The 19,416-nt window shown below is 37.6% G+C and overlaps 2 protein-coding genes across 10 annotated transcripts in view; one reads left to right on the forward strand and one right to left on the reverse strand.

Annotated features, from left to right (window-relative positions):
• LOC131105440 (intermembrane lipid transfer protein VPS13B-like) overlaps positions 1 to 1,529 on the forward strand; it is a 265,748-nt gene extending 264,219 nt beyond the window's left edge. For all 4 annotated transcript variants that reach the window (XM_058053558.1, XM_058053556.1, XM_058053557.1 and 1 more), the window contains 2 exons: positions 774 to 854; positions 960 to 1,529. In XM_058053558.1, the coding sequence (XP_057909541.1) occupies positions 774 to 854; positions 960 to 1,211 (333 nt within the window). In that variant the 3' untranslated portion in view covers positions 1,212 to 1,529. The remainder of the gene's footprint in view (positions 1 to 773; positions 855 to 959) is intronic.
• Positions 203 to 19,402, reverse strand: LOC131105441 (regulator of G-protein signaling 22). 6 transcript variants are annotated; one of them, XM_058053567.1, is made up of 25 exons: positions 19,299 to 19,402; positions 19,198 to 19,226; positions 19,051 to 19,113; positions 18,797 to 18,976; positions 18,620 to 18,705; positions 18,341 to 18,471; positions 17,592 to 17,666; positions 17,292 to 17,497; positions 17,038 to 17,225; positions 16,797 to 16,958; positions 15,431 to 15,560; positions 15,188 to 15,313; positions 14,933 to 15,034; positions 14,552 to 14,746; positions 10,093 to 10,173; positions 9,811 to 10,001; positions 8,666 to 8,828; positions 7,518 to 7,682; positions 5,320 to 5,361; positions 4,667 to 4,825; positions 3,067 to 3,246; positions 2,821 to 2,991; positions 2,620 to 2,751; positions 2,432 to 2,531; positions 203 to 2,305 (listed from the first exon to the last, which is right to left on the reverse strand). In XM_058053567.1, exons 1-25 carry the CDS (start codon positions 19,318 to 19,320, stop codon positions 2,244 to 2,246), a joined length of 3,141 nt encoding a protein of 1,046 aa, XP_057909550.1. In that variant the 5' UTR covers positions 19,321 to 19,402; the 3' UTR covers positions 203 to 2,243. The 6 variants fall into 6 exon arrangements, with proteins under 6 accessions (XP_057909550.1, XP_057909548.1, XP_057909547.1 ...); XM_058053565.1 differs by having other exon boundaries at positions 15,188 to 15,310; positions 17,038 to 17,497; XM_058053564.1 differs by having other exon boundaries at positions 17,038 to 17,497; positions 19,299 to 19,401.
• Between the last annotated feature and the right edge of the window lie 14 nt (positions 19,403 to 19,416).

Raw genomic sequence — 19,416 nt, forward strand, 5'->3', positions numbered from 1 at the left:
TGGTTTTGTCCGATATAAGCGAAATCCGTTGCGTATATGCGTATACCAGAAAATGTCCGCTTTACGCATATACAGTAAACCTCGGATATATCGGATTCAATTTTTCCCACTGGTTTTGTCCGATATAAGCGAAATCCGTTGCGTATATGCGTATACCGGAAAATGTCCGTTTTACACATATATCGGATTTATATCCGGTATATGCGTAAATCGGATTTTATCTGTTATAAAAAGGCACTTCCTTGACTATGTTTCCAATGTACCTGGACTGGGCAATGAAAAGAGACGTAAGGTAATGAGAATTTAACTTTATTGGACTCTGAGCATAACAAATTGTTAATTAAGCTAGGCCCTGTTACGCCCGTCAGGCCTACGTTATTTCCAATAGTGAGGTTAAGATCTCATTCACTGCTGTGCTAGTATTATTGACGTCACTCACTTTTATATTTGTCCTAAATCTGGAGCCAGGAGAAAGACAATAGCCAGTGACATCAACAAGATTAGCATAACGATGCAGCCATCCGATATATGCGAGGGAAATTTAATGGAAATGCATTGGAACGGGACTGGAAATTTTGTCCGAAATAGGCGAAATCCGTTAAAAAATCCGATATATGCAATGAATTTTTATTGGAAATGCATTACAGAAAAATCTGTTCTTTTTTATCTGTCCGTTGTGAGCGAATTTCCGATATATCCGAGGTTTACTGTACATAATCAGGTAGAACTTTTCCGTGTCTGGAGACTAAATATTGCGACTGTGTCCTCTGCAGGTGGAATGTAAACAGGAAGCAGAACGGCAGGGGGAACTCACCCTCACATTACAGCAGCACACAGTAGCCAGCGACGCAGAGGTGGCGTAGTGTTCATAGTTATTATTCATAATAATAATAACTAGTCTTGATAATGCGAGAACTTCACTGCTTAAGTCGTAGTAGTAATCCTCTATCCTCTCTCAGGGTGACGGCGTTCGAGAGCGTCTATCCGAGCAGCAGTACCAGCGCCTGGTACAATACGTGAAGCAAGCCTCGCACTATTTCCCCGCCTCTGCCGCCGCATCTCTGCAGCTGCAACCTCCAGTGACGGTCGCGGAGCCGCCGCCCTCCGTCACCAAGTCGTACCGCTACCTGGTGGACCCCGCCTTCGCCAAGGTTTTCATCAGCAAGTTCACCATGGTAAAGAATAAAGCCTTACACATCGGCTTCCACTGATACGTCATCCGTGATAACTCAGAAAAACTGCCTTTAGAGAATTTATATTTTGTAAAGCACAGCACAAATAGAAAACATTTTTATTTATAACTTGTCAAGAAAATATATAAAGCCACAAACTCCAGCTGCCAAGTGAAATAATAATAGATGATCTTTGACAGTTCTCTTACTGTACATTGATGCCAAACCTTGTTGTTTTTGCCTTAGTACCTCTGGACTCTAAGCTTTCAGTACTATAGCTTTCAAATTCTAATATATTTAGAGAATAATTTTTAATTAAAAAAAGTTGTAAAAAAGTCTTTGTGTGTCCATTCATCCATCCTTCCATTTTCTTTGGGTGAAAGGCAGGGTAAAGTCCTGGACTGGTGACCAGTCCATCGCAGGGCACATACAGGGTCAGGTAAAATGATGTGACACATTTGTAGGTTAAATAAAAGGCAAATAAAGTAAAATGTCATTCTGTTTCATTATGATTTAACAATTAAATCACTTCTGGCGATGCGAGGTCGGCCGATTGATTTTGGTTCCAATGCAGATCCAGTAGCTCTGAAGTTGGTAACCCATAACAAGATGGTGTTTGGAGCTGGTACGGGATCAAGTCTATTACATTTGTTTGTTTTGATAAACGTTTCCACAATAAAAGCGCGATGCTCACCAGTCCAATTCATGGCAGCAACTGAAAAAGAAACGAAAAACAATGACATTATATGTACTTTTTAAAACTAATTTTAGTTTCTTTACTTTGCCTTTTTATTTAACCTACAAATGTATCAGATCATTTAGCCCTGTATAAACAAGCATGAATCCAGGTCTTAATTCATTTCTATACATAAACTAAGGGGTGCATATTACACAATAGAAATTCATTACGTTTGATTTCACCAAGATTGACTAACATATTTTTTTTTACTGGAAATAAAAAATAGGCAGTAATCAAGTTAATTGAGTTTCTTGGAACCCTAAGTGCAAATCCCAAATGAACAAATAGTATACTAAAATTATTTTATCAATGATATTTGTCACTACTTTCCATCACATTGTTGACATTGATCTGGAGGACTTTCCTCTTGACCTCACACTTCCATCGGAGGACACTGTTAAGGATACACAAAGTTGAGTGTCAAAAAACAGAGTACCTTGAAGTTATGAATAAATATGCATTTTACTGAATGGAATTTGAATGAAACTTGTAGTTTGGCGTATGGAAGCGTTGTGTATACCTGAATATGTGGACGACGACGCTTCCTTCTGACTCTGCCTCCTTAGTAGCGTCTCCTCCCTCTTTAGAACGGCCATGTATTTGGAGTAGGACCACGATAACTGAGGAAACATTATAAGCAACAGTCTCTGTGCTTTCTATCACTATTTTCATGTTTTGCCTCCCTAAATGAGAACATGATCTTCTTACTGGTTCTGGGGAATACAATAGCAAGTTCTTCTGTGTTGTTGACAGTCGCTTTTCACTTCCTTTTCCCTGATGGGAATCATTTTCCATGTCTTCACTCTCACTGGAACTGGAATCTATCTGTTTTAGCTCTGCCTGTACAAAGAAACAAAAGAATGAACTTTAACTTTGTTTATAAAGAGATAAATACACAAAGTCGTTCACCTGGGCTTTCCTCTCCTCCTCTTCCTCCTCCTTCCTCCTCTGTCTCCGTACTCGAGCTTTATGTTTGACTCGTTTGTCCGACAGCATCACCTGGAGATGACCTTCTTGTACACTCCGTCTTAGTTCTTGAAATTCAGGCCAAAACCTGAGCAGCTCGGTGAACACTGACATCTATCAGCACAGTGGATCACATAGTGGATTATACAACGGAAAACACACACACACACACACACATTGATACACCACCTGTGCCTCTCTGAAGATGTAAGGGCCCAGCTCATGGCGTTTGTCCAAAATGTGCTGCGCCTGCCCCAGAGGGATGTCTATCTGAAGGGCTGGAGGTGTGGACGAGTTGATGAAACAGTTGATGATGGTGGAGATTTTTTGTTGAATGGTGGCGTCTGTGCTGTGGGAATGACACAGGTCCTGCAGGGAGGTGCAAAAAGTGGCAGAAAACCAAACAAGTGACTATCCTGGGACAAAGTGTCCCCTGGGAAGACGGAATCAATGAGGCCCACGAGCGTAAGAAGGCCAAGTACACGGAGCTCAGTGAAGAATGCAGGAACAATGGCTGGAAAGGCCGCCGTAAGCCATCAGAAACAAAGTGAACTGGAGATACACGCCACTTGGACACAAGCCGGGGACTGATCATCCCCAGCTGGGTCAACGGGGTGAGGGCGCACAAAGACTAGCACAAGAAGGTGTACTTCCAAAAATGTTACTTTTACTAGTGTCAATGTATAAGTGATACTATTACAATGTTCCTATATTTTCAAAATATTACAAAAAAATATACTTACCATAAAAGTGTCACTATATGTCATACTAATGCATGGTTGATACATTTTCAAAATGTAAAAAAAAAAATTTTTTTTAGTTTTACCATAAAAGTGTCAATATATGAGTCATACTAATTAATGCATGGTTGCTATATTTTCAAAATATTACAAAAAATAATTTTTTAAGTTTTACCATAAAGGTGTCAATATGTATGTCATATATATACATGGGTGCTATATTTTCAAAATATATTTAAAAAATTCGGTTTTACCATATGTCATACTAATGCATGGTTGCTAGATTTTCAAAATATATATATTTTTTTTAGTTTTAACATAAAAGTGTCAATATATGAGTCATACTAATTAATGCATGGTTGCTATATTTTCAAAATATTAAAAAAAAAATGTTTTTTTAGTTTTACCATACAAAGTGTTAATATATAAGTCATACTAATGTATGGTTGCTATATTTTTTAAATATTAAAAATATTTTTTAGTTTTACCATAAAACTGTCAACATATAAGTCATACTAATGCATGATTGCTATATTTTGAAAATATTAAAAAAATGTATTTTTTTTGTTTTACCATAAAACTGTCAACATATAAGTCATACTATTGCATGGTTAATATATTTTCAAAATATTTAAAAAAAAATGTTTTTTTAGTTTTGCCATAAAAGTGTCAAAGTATACTATTGCATGGTTGTTATATTTTGAAAATATATATATATTTTTTTGTTTTACCATAAAAGTGTCAACATATAAGTCATATTATTGGATGGTTAATATATTTTCAAAATATTAAAAAATGTTTTTTTTTGTTTTGCCATAAACGTGTCAATATATGTCATACTAATGCATGGTTGCTATAGTTTCAAAATATTTAAAAAATCAGTTTTACCATAAAAGTGTCAATATGTAAGTCATACTATTACAAGTTTGATAATTTTTCAAAATATATATACACATTTTTTAGCCATAAAAGAGTCAATATACATATTTGAAGAAAAAGCTGAGAAGCTGTGATGACAGCTCGTGGGTGTGCCGCTCGCGTTGCTGTACCTTGTACCTCTGCACCTCTTGCCAAAAGAGCACATCATTCTCCAGGAAGTCCCCCTTCACGGACACAAAATGTTGGAACTGCAAACAGGAGGCGGGGCTGAGGAGAAGCTGTCGAAATAGAAGGATCTCCTTGGAGGAACTCATCCACAAGCCCTGACTCTGTCGGCAAGAGAGTGAGCAATGTTTTAGGACGCCATGGAAGTGCCCACGCTATAAAACAACAATAACAATGTCATGCGAGCTATGAGCTCACACATAACTGACATAATGACGGTCCTCCATAGGGAAGATGCTCTCTGCCAGCGATGACATCATGATCATAAAGATGAAAGTCACAATCATGTATGAAAAGTCCATCCTATAATCACACTGCTTCCAAAATGTTCATGTTTTATATCTGTGTCGTGCTGCCGAGCAGCAGGGATGACAACAGAGCCGCATGAGAACACTCCACAGACTATTAAAGCCAGTTTAGTTATGCTGATGCTTTAATCGTATTTATCCTGGATCCCATTTGGGAAAATTAACCGCAAGGCCAAAATGAAGTTTGACAAAGCCAGCCCTGGGAGCCAAGTGGTGAAGTAAATCACATGACTGCAGGCCAAAAAATGCCTTCTGTTTCTCCATTCCAACGCTGTGGATGTCGTTCCTACCTTCCAGGCTTCTTTTCTCGTCTTGTGTCCTTGATAGCTGGGCTGCAACGCACACATACGAGTAGATTAGTAAGAAATAGAAACTAATTCAAAGAGATGAGAGGAAAAACTTCCACAGTCTAGAGTAATCCTAATCTTCAGTGTGCCCTATACATAACTGCTTTACTGTCCCATCGACTGGACTCCTGTCACCATGCATGTAATTTTAAACTACCACTCCACTTCGGTACCCAATGAGAGGACTTTTGTTGGCCATCCTATGTAAACCTGATAACATAATGAGGCAGAGCAGCGGAATATGTGGTTTAGGTGTTGCCACCTGATGAGGCAACCTGAGAGCATTGACTGTATTTAGTGGTTTCTCACATAGCAGAGGCCATGACGTCTTATCTCAAGGCCATAAGGACGCAGGAAGCAAAGGCTGCATGATATGGAAATGAAGTCCACGCTCTCAGAAATGGCAGAAGTGATAAATGAATGTGCGTTAGTAGAAATGACAACAAACTGGAACACATTGAATCATTTCTCTAAATTAAAATTAAAGTTCACATGGAACTCATGATCGCATCCTCCTTTGGGTATGCGACTTCCTGTCTACTGGTTTTAAACAGAGAATTTAAAAAAATGGCCTTACAGCCAACTTCCACACCATCCACAGTATTTCAGTATTACGGAAGTTTACAATAACATTATAAGTTATTTCACTCTTTAAAGTTAAGTTAGTAATAAAAACAAGAGTGGAAACAGTCTACTCATCTCTGTGTTAATCAATTTCAATAAAGGGAAAAGTCATGTTAAATATTCTTTTAAAATTTTCATTCATCATTTGTATGTGTAGTGATACCTTGGTTAACGTGCTCTGGTTAACATTCATAATTATTGCAAAAATGTCAATTCTCATGTTTGTAGCATTGTTTTTTTTAATGTAAAACAGCCTTAACAGTTTTTTTCTCGAGTGCAGAAACAGCTTTAAAAAAAGGGATTGACCTCCAAACACTGAAACATAGTCCCCAAAAACTAGTTTATTTGTAATTATTTTAGTATTATTTAATTCATGTAAAACTATAAAATGTGTTTTGTGTTAAACCTTTTGGGTGTCTGGAACGGATGAATTGGATTTACATTATTTTCGATGGAAAAACTTGGTTAGAGTCCATTTTGACGTTAACCAAGTCGCCACTGTATTTCCCATTGTTGTCTGTATGTGAAACTGTAACTATTGTCTATAAAATATAGTGTTGTGAAATCAGTGAAGCATAAAGACAAACATAGCGTTGCGATACATGTATGCTGGAGATTTGACCTGTATTATCATGTACTTATAAAAATCACGGACTGAGGGGAAATTAGAATAAAAAAAATTATAATAATCCACAAATAATTTTTGTATTATTTTATTCATGTAAAACTATAAAAATGTGTTTTGTGTTAAACCTTTTAGGTGTCTACAACGGATGAATTGGATTTACATTATTTTCTATGGGAAAACTTGGTTAGAGTCCATTTTGACTTTAACCAAGTCACCACTGTATTTCCCATTGTTTTTTGTATGTTAAACTGTAACTATTGTCTATAAAATATAGTGTTGTGAAATCAGTGAAGCATAAATACATAAACGTAAACATTGCGTTGCGATACATGTATGCTGGAGATTTGACCTGTATTATCATGTACTTATAAAAATCACGGACTGAGGGTAAATTAGAATAAAAATATATAATAATGTTTGTATTATTTTATTCATGTAAAACTATAAAAATGTGTTTTGTGTAAAATCTTTTGGGTGTCTGGAACGGATGAATTGGATTTACATTATTTTTGATGGGAAAACTTGGTTAGAGTCCATTTTGATGTTAACCAAGTCACCACTGTATTTCTCATTGTTTTCTGTATGTTAAGCTGTAACTATTGTTTATAAAATATAGTGTTGCAAAATCAGTGAAGCGTAAGACATAAACATTGCAGATTTTTTTAACAGCGGTATCATGTAAAAATCACTGACTGAGGGTAAATGAGAAGAAAAAAAAATAATAATCCACAAATTTCCATGGCTGTGAATGTTGAATTATGAATGTGTGGTAATAACATAATGTAAAATACATGGTTTCTTATTTACAGTAGTAGATGTCCTTGACTTATTTATGATATTTTTATGACTGGGATTGGGCTTTGTGTAAGACAGACAAAAAAAGTTCTACCTGTGGTTTGTGTTTCTGTCGTTCTATGAACTCTGCTGTGGCCAGAAACTGCGGCAGCCATGTTTTCTCAATGTGATTCCTGATGATATCCTGGATCTTCACCGTAACTTCATTTGAGAGACAATCCAGTTTCAGATGCTCTCGTCCACCTGCCAGGTGTAATATCTACACAAACACACAAAGAATATAGACGGGCTTCTTTGTTGTAGTTGAAGTTTATACATGAAAGAACAAAAGAGGCTGCAGAGGAAGTCGGATAAAACATTCCTACAGTGGGAAACCAGACGTCTGTCATTTCCTGACTCATACGATTCTCAACATGATTCCCACAATCCCATTCTTCTTTACCATACTGGTATAAACACTGGAATTATTATATAGTATTATGAATACAAATTGACAGACATAGAATAAACAATGTGTTTATGTTTGTGGTTGGAGCCAGAAATGTTTCATTGATGTAGCTAAGGTGAGACCATTACTCACATAGGGGTGGGCACCTGAAATGTCTAGATGGTCAGTGGGGTGGCCACTACGTAGCTCCGTCCACCGTACAGAGGTGTTTGTAATGTTTTGCCTCTCTAATGTAACTAAAGGTGGTTATCACTACCAGAAAACTGGTGGCATGAATAATCCTGTTTATTAATATTATCTCAGAATATAGGATCTTGTACTGGATCTGGATCCGTACTGGACCACAGAAGTCAAATGCCAATTTGAAAGGTCGTCATCCCTTCACCTTGACTTTAGATGCGCCATGCAGTTAATACAGCAATGTAGAAATCTAACTTTAAACTGCAGATGTTGCCCGACTAGGTCTGCTCCAATCCTGAGGATTCAAACCACAAACCTCTCCCTCTTCTCGTTTCAATTCTAACCATGTTTTTTATTGTCTGATCCCTCAGTGACACCCTGTCCAAACTGTCAGCGGCAAGTCTAAAGTGGAATATTGCATTAAAGCCACGGAGGCCTTATTTATTAGATCTGATATGAAAGTCTCAGTGGAAGTTTGCAAACTTGCAAATCTGTATTGTCACGTCACAGGCACTTTGTTATTGTGTTTCTTTTCCCATGAATTTTACAGTCATTCAAACTAGATCATCTATTTCATTGTCACGAAATGTGAACAGACTTCTTTTTAAACTTACATGATTTTGCTGCTCTGCTGTGGCGGGACTGCGCTTGCTGAAAAAGTACTTCCTGTTGAGATATCTCTTCGCGATACGTGAAGATCGGTCCTCTCTCACTGCTTTGTTCCGAAGAGGTGTCCTCCTGTACTGCTCCAGGTCCAGCCAGCATTCCAAGTGGATACTGACGACATGCATTTCAGGCATAAAAAAGGCTGAATGAACTCAAATAAAATATAAGACATTCAGAAGACGCATTCAAAGACGTTGACGTAGGTGTCAGTAATGTTACTGTAATGCTCAGTGAGACTTAATTGACAGATCCTGATCTGGACCCAGTAAAAGGCCCATTACGGACCTGTGACCGATTAAAGCAGGGGTCTCAAACACGTGGCCCGCGCAAGTTTGATATGGATGCTGTATGATATCATGTACCCAGAAAATATTATTACGTTTGATTAATGTTCATGTTAAAGGTATCCTCCCTATCCGTGTGGAAGTGGTAAGGTTTTGGCTATTTAAGTTTAAAGGAAATAACTTGAAGGCTACCGTTTAGGTCGCTAGCTCTCTAGTTTGCGAGTTAGCATGTGTTTCAAGACCAAGTTGCGCAATATGTTGTAAATAAAAAAAGTATAAATGTGACTATAATCGTGTTTTGTCATGTCTACAGGGCTCTAATAATGCTTTGTTCATTTTAATCTGAAAAAAATAATTTGTCGACCCACCAACTATATGTGGTTTCTTAAGTTTTTATTATTTGCCATTTTATTATTATTATTTTATTTATTTATTTATTTCCGATTGATTAATTTTCTTTATTCTTGATTTATTTATTTATTTTTCATCTTATTTTGTGTAGAAAAATAAAAAGTAAAATATTTGAGAACGGTGGAATGTTTTATCAGAGCTTTTCTTGTAGAAAATTGGAACCAAAGCGAAGTTTTTAAAATGTTTTTGTTTTTAATAAATGCGTTTGTTTTTGTTTTTGTTTTTTTTATGGAAAACCTGATGCGGCCCAGTCTCACCCAGACCCAAGCTCCAGTGGCCCCCAAGTAAATTGAGTTTGAGACCCCTGGATTAAAGGGAATGGCTAATAGCATATTAATTTAGAGCACAGAGATATGCAAATGAGTATCCACTCAGGATTATATGGATATTGGATGTACCTAACTGACCTTGCATCTTTATTCTGGAGGAAGGACATAAAGTGCCAGATCTCATGAGAGTGGCGAAGCAAGGAGCCTAAACGGTAACCTTGGTACTGACGAGGCACATTGGACCAAGAGTTGAGGGCCCCTTTGCTCTGAGAGAACATCTGAGATGAAGTACTATATGAAGCTGTCATGTCCTGCGTTACCTGTTTAGGAAACACAGCATCAACAATATGTAGTATTACAGTTGACCCTGAATCCTTTATTGTTTCTTTGTGATTGACAATACAAACAGACCTGTTTAGATTCTGTGTACAGGTTCTGGAGCTCCCTGTATTCCCAACTGTCCACACAGCGCTCCACTTTATGCACACACACCTAAAAAAGTGCAGACAGAGGATGAAGACTTGAAGGTTCCATCAAAGAAACACATTAATCATGGGTCCCGGTTGGACCTAAAGAAGGCAAAAAATCGCACTTTTCTGACGATTACTCTTGTAATCGGATTACTCTTGTAATCTGATTACTCTTGTAATCGGATTACTTTTGTAATTGGATTACTTTAGTAATTTTTTTTGTATTTTTTTTTTCGATTTTTCTTGTTTTTCTTGTTTTTCAGGAAAAGTGAGAAAGAGAAAAAAATGAAAAACAAGAAAAACTGAAAAAATTACACAAAATTACAAAAAAATTACAAAAAAATTACAAAAGTAATCCGATTACAACAGTAATCCAATTACAAGAGTAATCCGATTACAAGAGTAATCCGATTACAAGAGTAATCCGAATCGGGTTACTTTTGTAATCGGATTACTTTTGTAATTTTTTTTTATTTTTCTTGTTTTTCATTTTTTCTTGTTTTTCAGGAAAAATGACAAAAAAAGAAAAAATGAAAAGAAAAACTGAAAAAAATACAAAAAAATTACTAAAGTTATCCGATTACAAGAGTAATCCGATTACAAGAGTAATCCGATTACAAAAGTAATCCAATTACAAGAGTAATCCGATTACAAAAGTAATCCGATTACAATAGTAATCTGAATCGGATTACTTTTGTAATCGGATTACTTTTGTAATTTTTTGTAATTTTTTTCAATTTTTCTTGTTTTTCATTTTTTCTTGTTTTTCAGGAAAAATGAGAAAAAAAGAAAAAATGAAAAAAATTACAGAAAATTACAACAAAAAATAAAAAAAATTACTGAATCCGATTACAAAAGTAATCCAATTACAAGAGTAATCCGATTACAAGAGTAATCCGATTACAAAAGTAATCTGAATCGGATTACTTTACAAAAGTAATCCGATTACTTTTGTAATCCGACTACAAAAGTAATCCGATTACTAAAGTAATCCGATTACTATTGTAATTTTTTTCAATTTTTTTTGTTTTTCATTTTTCTTTTTTTTCTTTTTTTTCTTCTATTCCCAACTGTCCACACAGGGCTCCACTTTATGCACACACACCTAAAAAAGTGCAGACAGAGGATGAAGACTTGAAGGTTCCATCAAAGAAACACTATAATCATGGGTCCTAAAGAAGGACCTAAAGAAGGCAAAAAATCGCACTTTTCTGACGATTACTCTTGTAATCGGATTACTTTTGTAATCTGATTACTCTTGTAATCTGATTACTCTTGTAATCTGATTACTCTTGTAATTGGATTACTTTAGTAATTTTTTTTGTAATTTTTTGTTTTTTTTTTTATTTTTCTTGTTTTTCTTGTTTTTCAGGAAAAGTGAGAAAGAGAAAAAAATGAAAAACAAGAAAAACTGAAAAAATTACACAAAATTACAAAAAAATTACAAAAGTAATCCGATTACAAGAGTAATCCAATTACAAGAGTAATCCGATTACAAGAGTAATCAGATTACAAGAGTAATCCGATTACAAGAGTAATCGGATTACAAGAGTAATCTAATCGGATTACTTTTGTAATTTTTTGTAATTTTTTTCGATTTTTCTTGTTTTTCATTTTTTCTTGTTTTTCAGGAAAAATGAGAAAAAAAAGAAAAAATGAAAAGAAAAACTGAAAAAAATTACAGAAAATTACCAAAAAAATACAAAAAAATTACTAAAGTAATCTGATTACAAAAGTTCTGATTACTTTTGTAATCCGATTACAAGAGTAATCCGATTACAAAAGTAATCCAATTACAAGAGTAATCAGATTACAAGAGTAATCAGATTACAGAAGTAATCCGATTACAAGAGTAATCCGGTTACAAAAGTAATCCGATTACAATAGTAATCTGAATCGGATTACTTTTGTAATCGGATTACTTTTGTAATTTTTTGTAATTTTTTTCGATTTTTCTTGTTTTTCATTTTTTCTTGTTTTTCAGGAAAAATGAGAAAAAAAGAAAACATGAAAAAAATTACAGAAAATTACAACAAAAAATAAAAAAAAGACTGAATCCGATTACAAGAGTAATCCGATTACAAGAGTAATCCGAATCGGATTACTTTTGTAATCGGATTACTTTTGTAATTTTTTGTAATTTTTTTCGATTTTTCTTGTTTTTCAGGAAAAATGAGAAAAAAAGAAAAAATGAAAAGAAAAGCTGAACAAAAATTACAGAAAATTCCAAAAAAATAAAAAAAATTACTAAAGTAATCCGACTACAAAAGTAATCCGATTACTTTTGTAATCCGACTACAAAAGTAATCCGATTACTTTTGTAATCCGACTACAAAAGTAATCCGATTACTTTTGTAATCCGACTACAAAAGTAATCCGATTACTTTTGTAATCCGACTACAAAAGTAATCGGATTACAAAAGTAATCAGATTACAAAAGTAATCAGATTACTTTTGTAATCCGACTACAAAAGTAATCCGACTACAAAAGTAATCCGATTACTTTTGTAATCAGATTACTTTTGTAATCCGATTACTTTTGTAATCCGATTACTAAAGTAATCCGATTACAAAAGTAATCCGATTACAAAAGTAATCCGATTACAAAAGTAATCCGATTACTAAAGTAATCCGATTACTAAAGTAATCCGATTACTAAAGTAATTTTTTTTCAATTTTTTTTTTTTCATTTTTCTTTTTTCTCATTTTTCTGAAAAACAAGAAAAAATGAAAAACAAGAAAAATCGAAAAAAAATTACAAAAAATTACAAAAAAATTACAAAAGTAATCTGATTACTATTGTAATCTGATTACTATTGTAATCTGATTACTTTTGTAATCGGATTACTTTTGTATTTTTTTTAATTTTTTTCGATTTTTCTTGTTTTTCATTTTTTCTCATTTTTTTCTCTTTTTTCCCGTTTTTGACTTTTTTCTCATTTTTTTCAGTCATGTCATAGATTACAATATAGGTCGATGATCAATGTGTCCTGCAATTCACATTAGTTCTCGCAGCTGGCTGCGTTCTTCATCGACGCACGAGCCGAGTGATCCACCGCTAAGAGTCGTCAGAGGTGAGAGGTTCCCGGCCACCGCCCCCTCTCGGCAGAGGGCCGGGGAGGTTGACAAGTTCCAAGACAAGGGGTTTTGCACGAGAGGCTGTTGCCGCGGATCGACGGGCTGGGTCTTATGGGTTTTGATGCCGCGTCCGCGCGGACGGAGGGGGCAGCCCCCACCTGGTCCGGGAGGTGGACAAATCCCACCACACATTAATCAAGGGTCCCAGTAGGACGTAAAGAAGGCCAAAAATTCCACTTTTCTGACGCTTCGTTTTTTTGCCCGTTTTTCAGGTCCACGGCTGTTGATTTTTCGCCTTTGTTTGAGTTGTTTAAATGACACCTTCCTGGTCCGGGAAGTGGACAAAACCCACCACACATTAATCAGGGGTCCCGGCAGGACCTAAAGAAGGCAAAAAATCCCACTTTTCTGACGCTTCATTTTTTGCCCGTTTTTCAGGTCCGCGGCTATCGATTTTTCGCCTTTGTTTGAGTTGTTTAAATGACACCTTCCTGGTGCAGGAAGTGGACAAAACCCACCACACATTAATCAGGGGTCCCGGCAGGACCTAAAGAAGGCAAAAAATCCCACTTTTCTGATGCTTCGTTTTTTGCCCATTTTTCGGGTCCGCGGCTGTCGTGAATTCTCCTTTTTTGAGGTGCCAAAACAACACTTTTCTGGTCCAGGAAGTGGACAAAACCCACCACACAATAATCAGGGGTCCCGGTAGGACCTAAAGAAGGCAAAAAATCCCACTTTTCTGACGCTTCGTTTTTTTGCCCGTTTTTCAGGTCCGCGGCTGTCGATTTTTCACCTTTGTTCGAGTTGTTTAAATGACACCTTCCTGGTCCGGGAAGTGGACAAAACCCACCACACATTAATCAGGGGTCCCGGCAGGACCTAAAGAAGGCAAAAAATCCCACTTTTCTGATGCTTTGTTTTTTCGCCCGTTTTTCAGGTCCGCGGCTGTCGTGAATTCTCCTTTTTTGAGGTGCCAAAACAACACTTTTCTGGTCCGGGAGGTGGACAAAACCCACCACACATTAATCAGGGGTCCCGGCCAGACCTAAAGAAGGCAAAAAATCCCACTTTTCTGACACTTCGTTTTTTTGCCCATTTTTCAGGTCCGCGGCTGTCATGAATTCTCCTTTTTTGAGGCTGTTGAGATGACAGTTCTTGCAAAAAGACAACACATCACATGTCGGTTCTACTGATGGGCCATGTTGTTTTGTTTAATATTCTCAATCTTGTGTTTGGCCGTCATGTAACACTTTGAACTTACTAGTCTTGTTGTTTACTATTTGCACATGATATCAGTGAAAAGGAGCATGCCCCGTTCTCACCTGCAGGAAGGAGTCTTTGTCCCGGTCAACCAGCACGGTCCAAGCCTCCATGAGGATATGCAAGGCGTGCTCCTCAACGTGGTCAAAGAGCTCTTCAAAAGCAGGAGTCAGCTTGTCATATACCCACCTCCTGACCTCCTCCGGGACACTAATGCTCCTTTTGGCAGAGCTGATGAGATACTTGGAATACAGAAGCTGACAAAAGGAGATGAGAGGAGAAGTTATTGAAATCGCTGGGGTGATTTGATTACAAAAAATACAAAATGAATGTGTTTGAATGTGTCCTCGCCTATTTTGCTTGTTTTATTACATTCTCAAATAACTTATCTCATTTCTTATCTATTTTGAAGTCTGCAGTAGATTTCCCGTTTATGTACGTACCTGAGCCGCTCTCTGCACTCGGTAGGGATCCAATCCATCCTGGTAGAAGAGCTCGTGATAGTGCTGGAGGTCGATCCAAAAGTAAACCGCATTGTTCCACAGCTTTCAATGAAACAAAGTAATCATCATCAGACACACTGACAGTCTGCAAACACCATTGAACATATAATGGGGTTTGTCATTGAAATTTTTTTTAAATTAAATTCATATGTACTGCATTCTACTGTCTGGTGTATGTGGTACTATTACCTATACCTGGTTTCCAGACTGCTCACAAAAGTGGGTGAAGTACGAACCAGCACGAGGGTCAACAAAAAGTGCCTTCAGCATATTCTCCATCATTGTGCAGTCTGGTGATTGACATCTGTCAGAGTTAGACTGCTAATAAAAGTAAAAAAAACAATGGAGAGTCACATTAACGCAACCTACCTTTAATTGTGTCTAGTTTTCTATCCCTCCCAGCCGCACATCTGTTGTGTAATATCCTAATACTCTTACCTGAATGTGAACAGCATGCATGGATCCAAGCAGTCCACTTTTAGGTGGATAATTGGGAAGGCTGACACACCGCTCGTTCCACAGCTCTGTGTCTTTTTGAACATACATAGATGTCCAGTAGCGAGGAAACCTGTGGGGGCAAGAAGGTGAGACCTAAAAATGTACTGCAATCCAATACTGTAATATAAAAAATCAGCATCAATATGAAGTAAATATAGTGATTATTATGGATGCAGTGGTTTTAAGTACACTGTGTATTAAAATTGGTGTCTCAGCTGGGCTGGGAACGCCTCGGGATGCGCTTGGAGGAGCTGGATGAAGTAGCCATGGGGACAGGAAGTCTGCCACCCCCTCGACCTAACCTCAGCTAAACGAAAGACGATGGATGGATATTGCTAAATTCATTATTTTCTATACCGTTTATCCTCGCGAGGGTCGCAAGGGGTGCTGGAGCCTATCCTAGCTGTTTTCAGGCAAGAGGCGGGGTACACCCTGGACTGGTCGCCAGCCAATCACAGGGCACATATAGACAAACAACCATTCACACTCATATTCATACCTATGGACAATTTGGAGTAGACGTTTTTGGAATGTAGAAGGAATGCACGGGGAGAACATGCAAACTCCACACAGAGATGCTGAGGGTGGAATCGAACTCGGGTCTCCTAGCTGTGTGGTGTAAACGCTAACCACTCGACCAATGTGCAGCCCCAATCTTGCTAAATATATAATAAAACTGTTTTCTACATTGTCAAGTATTATTACAAATTTTGACCTAATTTGATTTGTTTACATGTGTACAGTACAATATATTAATGTAATGTATCAATGGAACATAATAGAGTCAAACGTAATACACATTCATTCATTCATTCATTTTCTACCGCTTTTCCTCACGAGGGTCGCGGGGGTGCTGGAGCCTATCCCAGCTGTCTTCGGGCGAGAGGCGGGGTACACCCTGGACTGGTCGCCAGCCAATCACAGGGCACATATAGACAAACAACCATTCACACTCACATTCATACCTATGGACAAATTGGAGTAGACGTTTTTGGAATGTAGAAGGAATGCACGGGGAGAACATGCAAACTCCACACAGAGATGCTGAGGGTGGAATCGAACTCGGGTCTCCTAGGTGTGTGGCCTAAACTCTAACCACTCGACCAATGTGCAGCCCCAATCTTGCTAAATATATAATAAAACTGTTTTCTACATTGTCAAGTATTATTAAAAATTTTGACCTAATTTGATTTATTTACATGTGTACAGTACAATATATTAATGTAATGTATCAATGGAACATAATAGAGTCAAACGTAATACACATATACATGCAAAAATATCATCTTTATCACTAAACGCTCACCAGTAGGAGATGAGTGACTCTGTGAGGTCAGGTTGTATTGCAGAAAGTCTCTCTTCCGTCCAGCAGAGAGAGGTCGTCAGCCCCAGTGTGGAGAGCAGCTCCCTGTTCAGACAGTTCTGACTGCTGCCCCGTAGGTAGCGACCCCTCATTACGTCCAAAAAGCTAATACACAAATAAATCATATACATACATTTAGAATGTATACTCAAACATACAATGTTGATGGTGTTGACATTATCACCTGTTTTTGCGCTCTCTGTTTTGTATCGTTTTCATTCTCTCAATGTCCAACCACAGATTTAACAACTTGCCTCCCGGTGTGCCTCGCAAAAACTCCTTCAAGCCATCGATGCCTGGTTTGTCGCCTTGGCAACAGGTACCGTGGCAGCAAATATCCTGGACAGTTTCCGTTCCCCTGCTGCAACGCCTCTCAGACATTTCTTTTGTGTTTTTAATCAACACGTATACAGCATCTTCAATCACACGTTTAACCACCTGTGCAGCCAGGTGGTCCACGTGGAGTTCAGAAGCCTCCTCTTGAAGTTGCATGTCTCCAGATGTAGCTGATGATTCCGGGGTGTCGATGCAAGCACAGTTGGAGAAAGGGAAATGGATGGAGGAACATCTGGAGGATTTAATACGATTTGTGTGCATTTTTCTGCTACGGCCCGAGGACGCTGGATGATGTATTCCCACACAACCTGTAGGGGTGAAATAGCTCATATTTAGCACATTATAAAATCTATACATATCTATATACATACACAGCACATCTATAAAAATGACTGCAAATACTCATCCACAATAGTCCATCGATAGGATCATCTTTGAGCAGATGAAGCCAGCTCTGAATTTCATCAGAATTTTCACCTTTAATAAAGACGTAATATGTAAAAAAAGAAAAAAAGTCCTAAAAGACCAGTAATGTCAGACCTTGTTCCTTGCTAATGTACAGTGATGGGAAACACGTTTAAATAAACGCCGTTACTAACGTCGTTACTTTTTTCAGTAACGGGTAATCTAACTAATTACTCTTACTGTCAGCATAACGCCGTTACCATTTTCGACACCCCGTTACTGCACGTTACTATAAATATATCACCGACTTCATAACTAATTTACAGCGCAGTGAGAGTGTTGCAGAGTGACAAGGGTGGGAGGTGAGATAACCGCATAAGCGATCAGGATTGGCTCAGGTTTAGTAAGATTGAGTCTTCAGCCAATCAGAGAACTTGGATGGGCGGGTGTTTAGAGCCAACAAGCAATACGAATTGGCTAAGGTTTAGTAAGAGTGCATCTCTTACTAAAAACACCCGCCCACCCAAGTTCTCTGATTGGGGTAGGCGGGTGTTTTTAGCCCATAAGCATAAGGATTGGCTAAGGTTTAGTAAGATTGTGTCTTCAGCCAATCAGAGAACTTAAGTGGGCGGATGTTTAGCGCCCATAAGCAATAAGGATTGGCTAATGTTTAGTAAGATTGCGTCTCAGCCAATTAGAGAACTTGGTTGGGCGGGAGTTCAGAGTACATGAAAATGAATATATACCTTCAACAGCCTCAGCTGCTAAGTTATATCCTTTGGAATGGTGTGTTGGCGATTGCTTGGACAGACAAGATCTACACGTTCTCCAGGGCATATTTAGATCATGTCCTCCCTGAAACAACAACTTAGAAAGTCTGCAGAACACCAAGAAAACACAGCAAAAGTATACATTAAAGACATTTCTGGATTTTGAAAATGTCACTTCAGCAATGTTCAAACACAACATGCTAACAACCAGACTCTCAGACCCCAGGTAAGGTGAGTTTGAATCCCCTGGCCTACCTGTACTCATGGTAGCAGCTACTTTGAAGGAAATATGGCAATCTCTCCTTCCTCATCCACTGTATCCCCTGTTCTCTGTCCAGACACTGCAAGAAAAGAGAGAAAGTAAAACATTAATATGAAATCAACACTTCACACACTCTTGATATGTAAATAGGAAACATTTTGTCAATTTACGGAGACAGTGTAATGGTTGTCCACTGTAGGGGTTTTGGTTTTTGTGAGGCGATCAGTGAGAGGTTGTGATTTGCTGCGTTCAAGTGCTGTTCTGATTGTCTTCAAAGTGAATTCAGCTGCTCCGTTCGCCACCTCAAACTGCTCAGTCTCCTGATTATACAGCAAAGCCTGCGGGAAAGACTGTCAAGGGATGGGTCAATTAATAACACAATAAAATGATTTTTTTTAATCTTTTTTAAAAAGTGTTGCTTTACCGGCAGACTTAAAAATGTATTGAACATATGAACAAACAGATCATCAGAGGTCAGGAAGTTCTCCTGCACATAAGTAAACAAGTATTTAGTATATGTATTTTGCTAATAGGACAACTTGTGAAATAAAAAAAATATATAACTTCTCACAAAATTGTCCAGCGTAAGTTGTGGAAAGTCTGTAAGGAATAAAACAAAGTTTAAACAAATGAATCAAATCCAAAAGTAACGTTTGGAAACATATATCTTACCTGTGGAAATGGCAGCACTCATGGTTCACGCTTCACAAACATTCCTAATGTGTTACTGCAGGGGAAAACCACTCACTATCCTGCTAATACACACAGCAGGTTGCTATGGAAGTGGACT

The sequence above is a fragment of the Doryrhamphus excisus genome, chromosome 17, assembly GCF_030265055.1.
Source record: "Doryrhamphus excisus isolate RoL2022-K1 chromosome 17, RoL_Dexc_1.0, whole genome shotgun sequence".
Lineage (NCBI taxonomy): Eukaryota > Metazoa > Chordata > Actinopteri > Syngnathiformes > Syngnathidae > Doryrhamphus > Doryrhamphus excisus.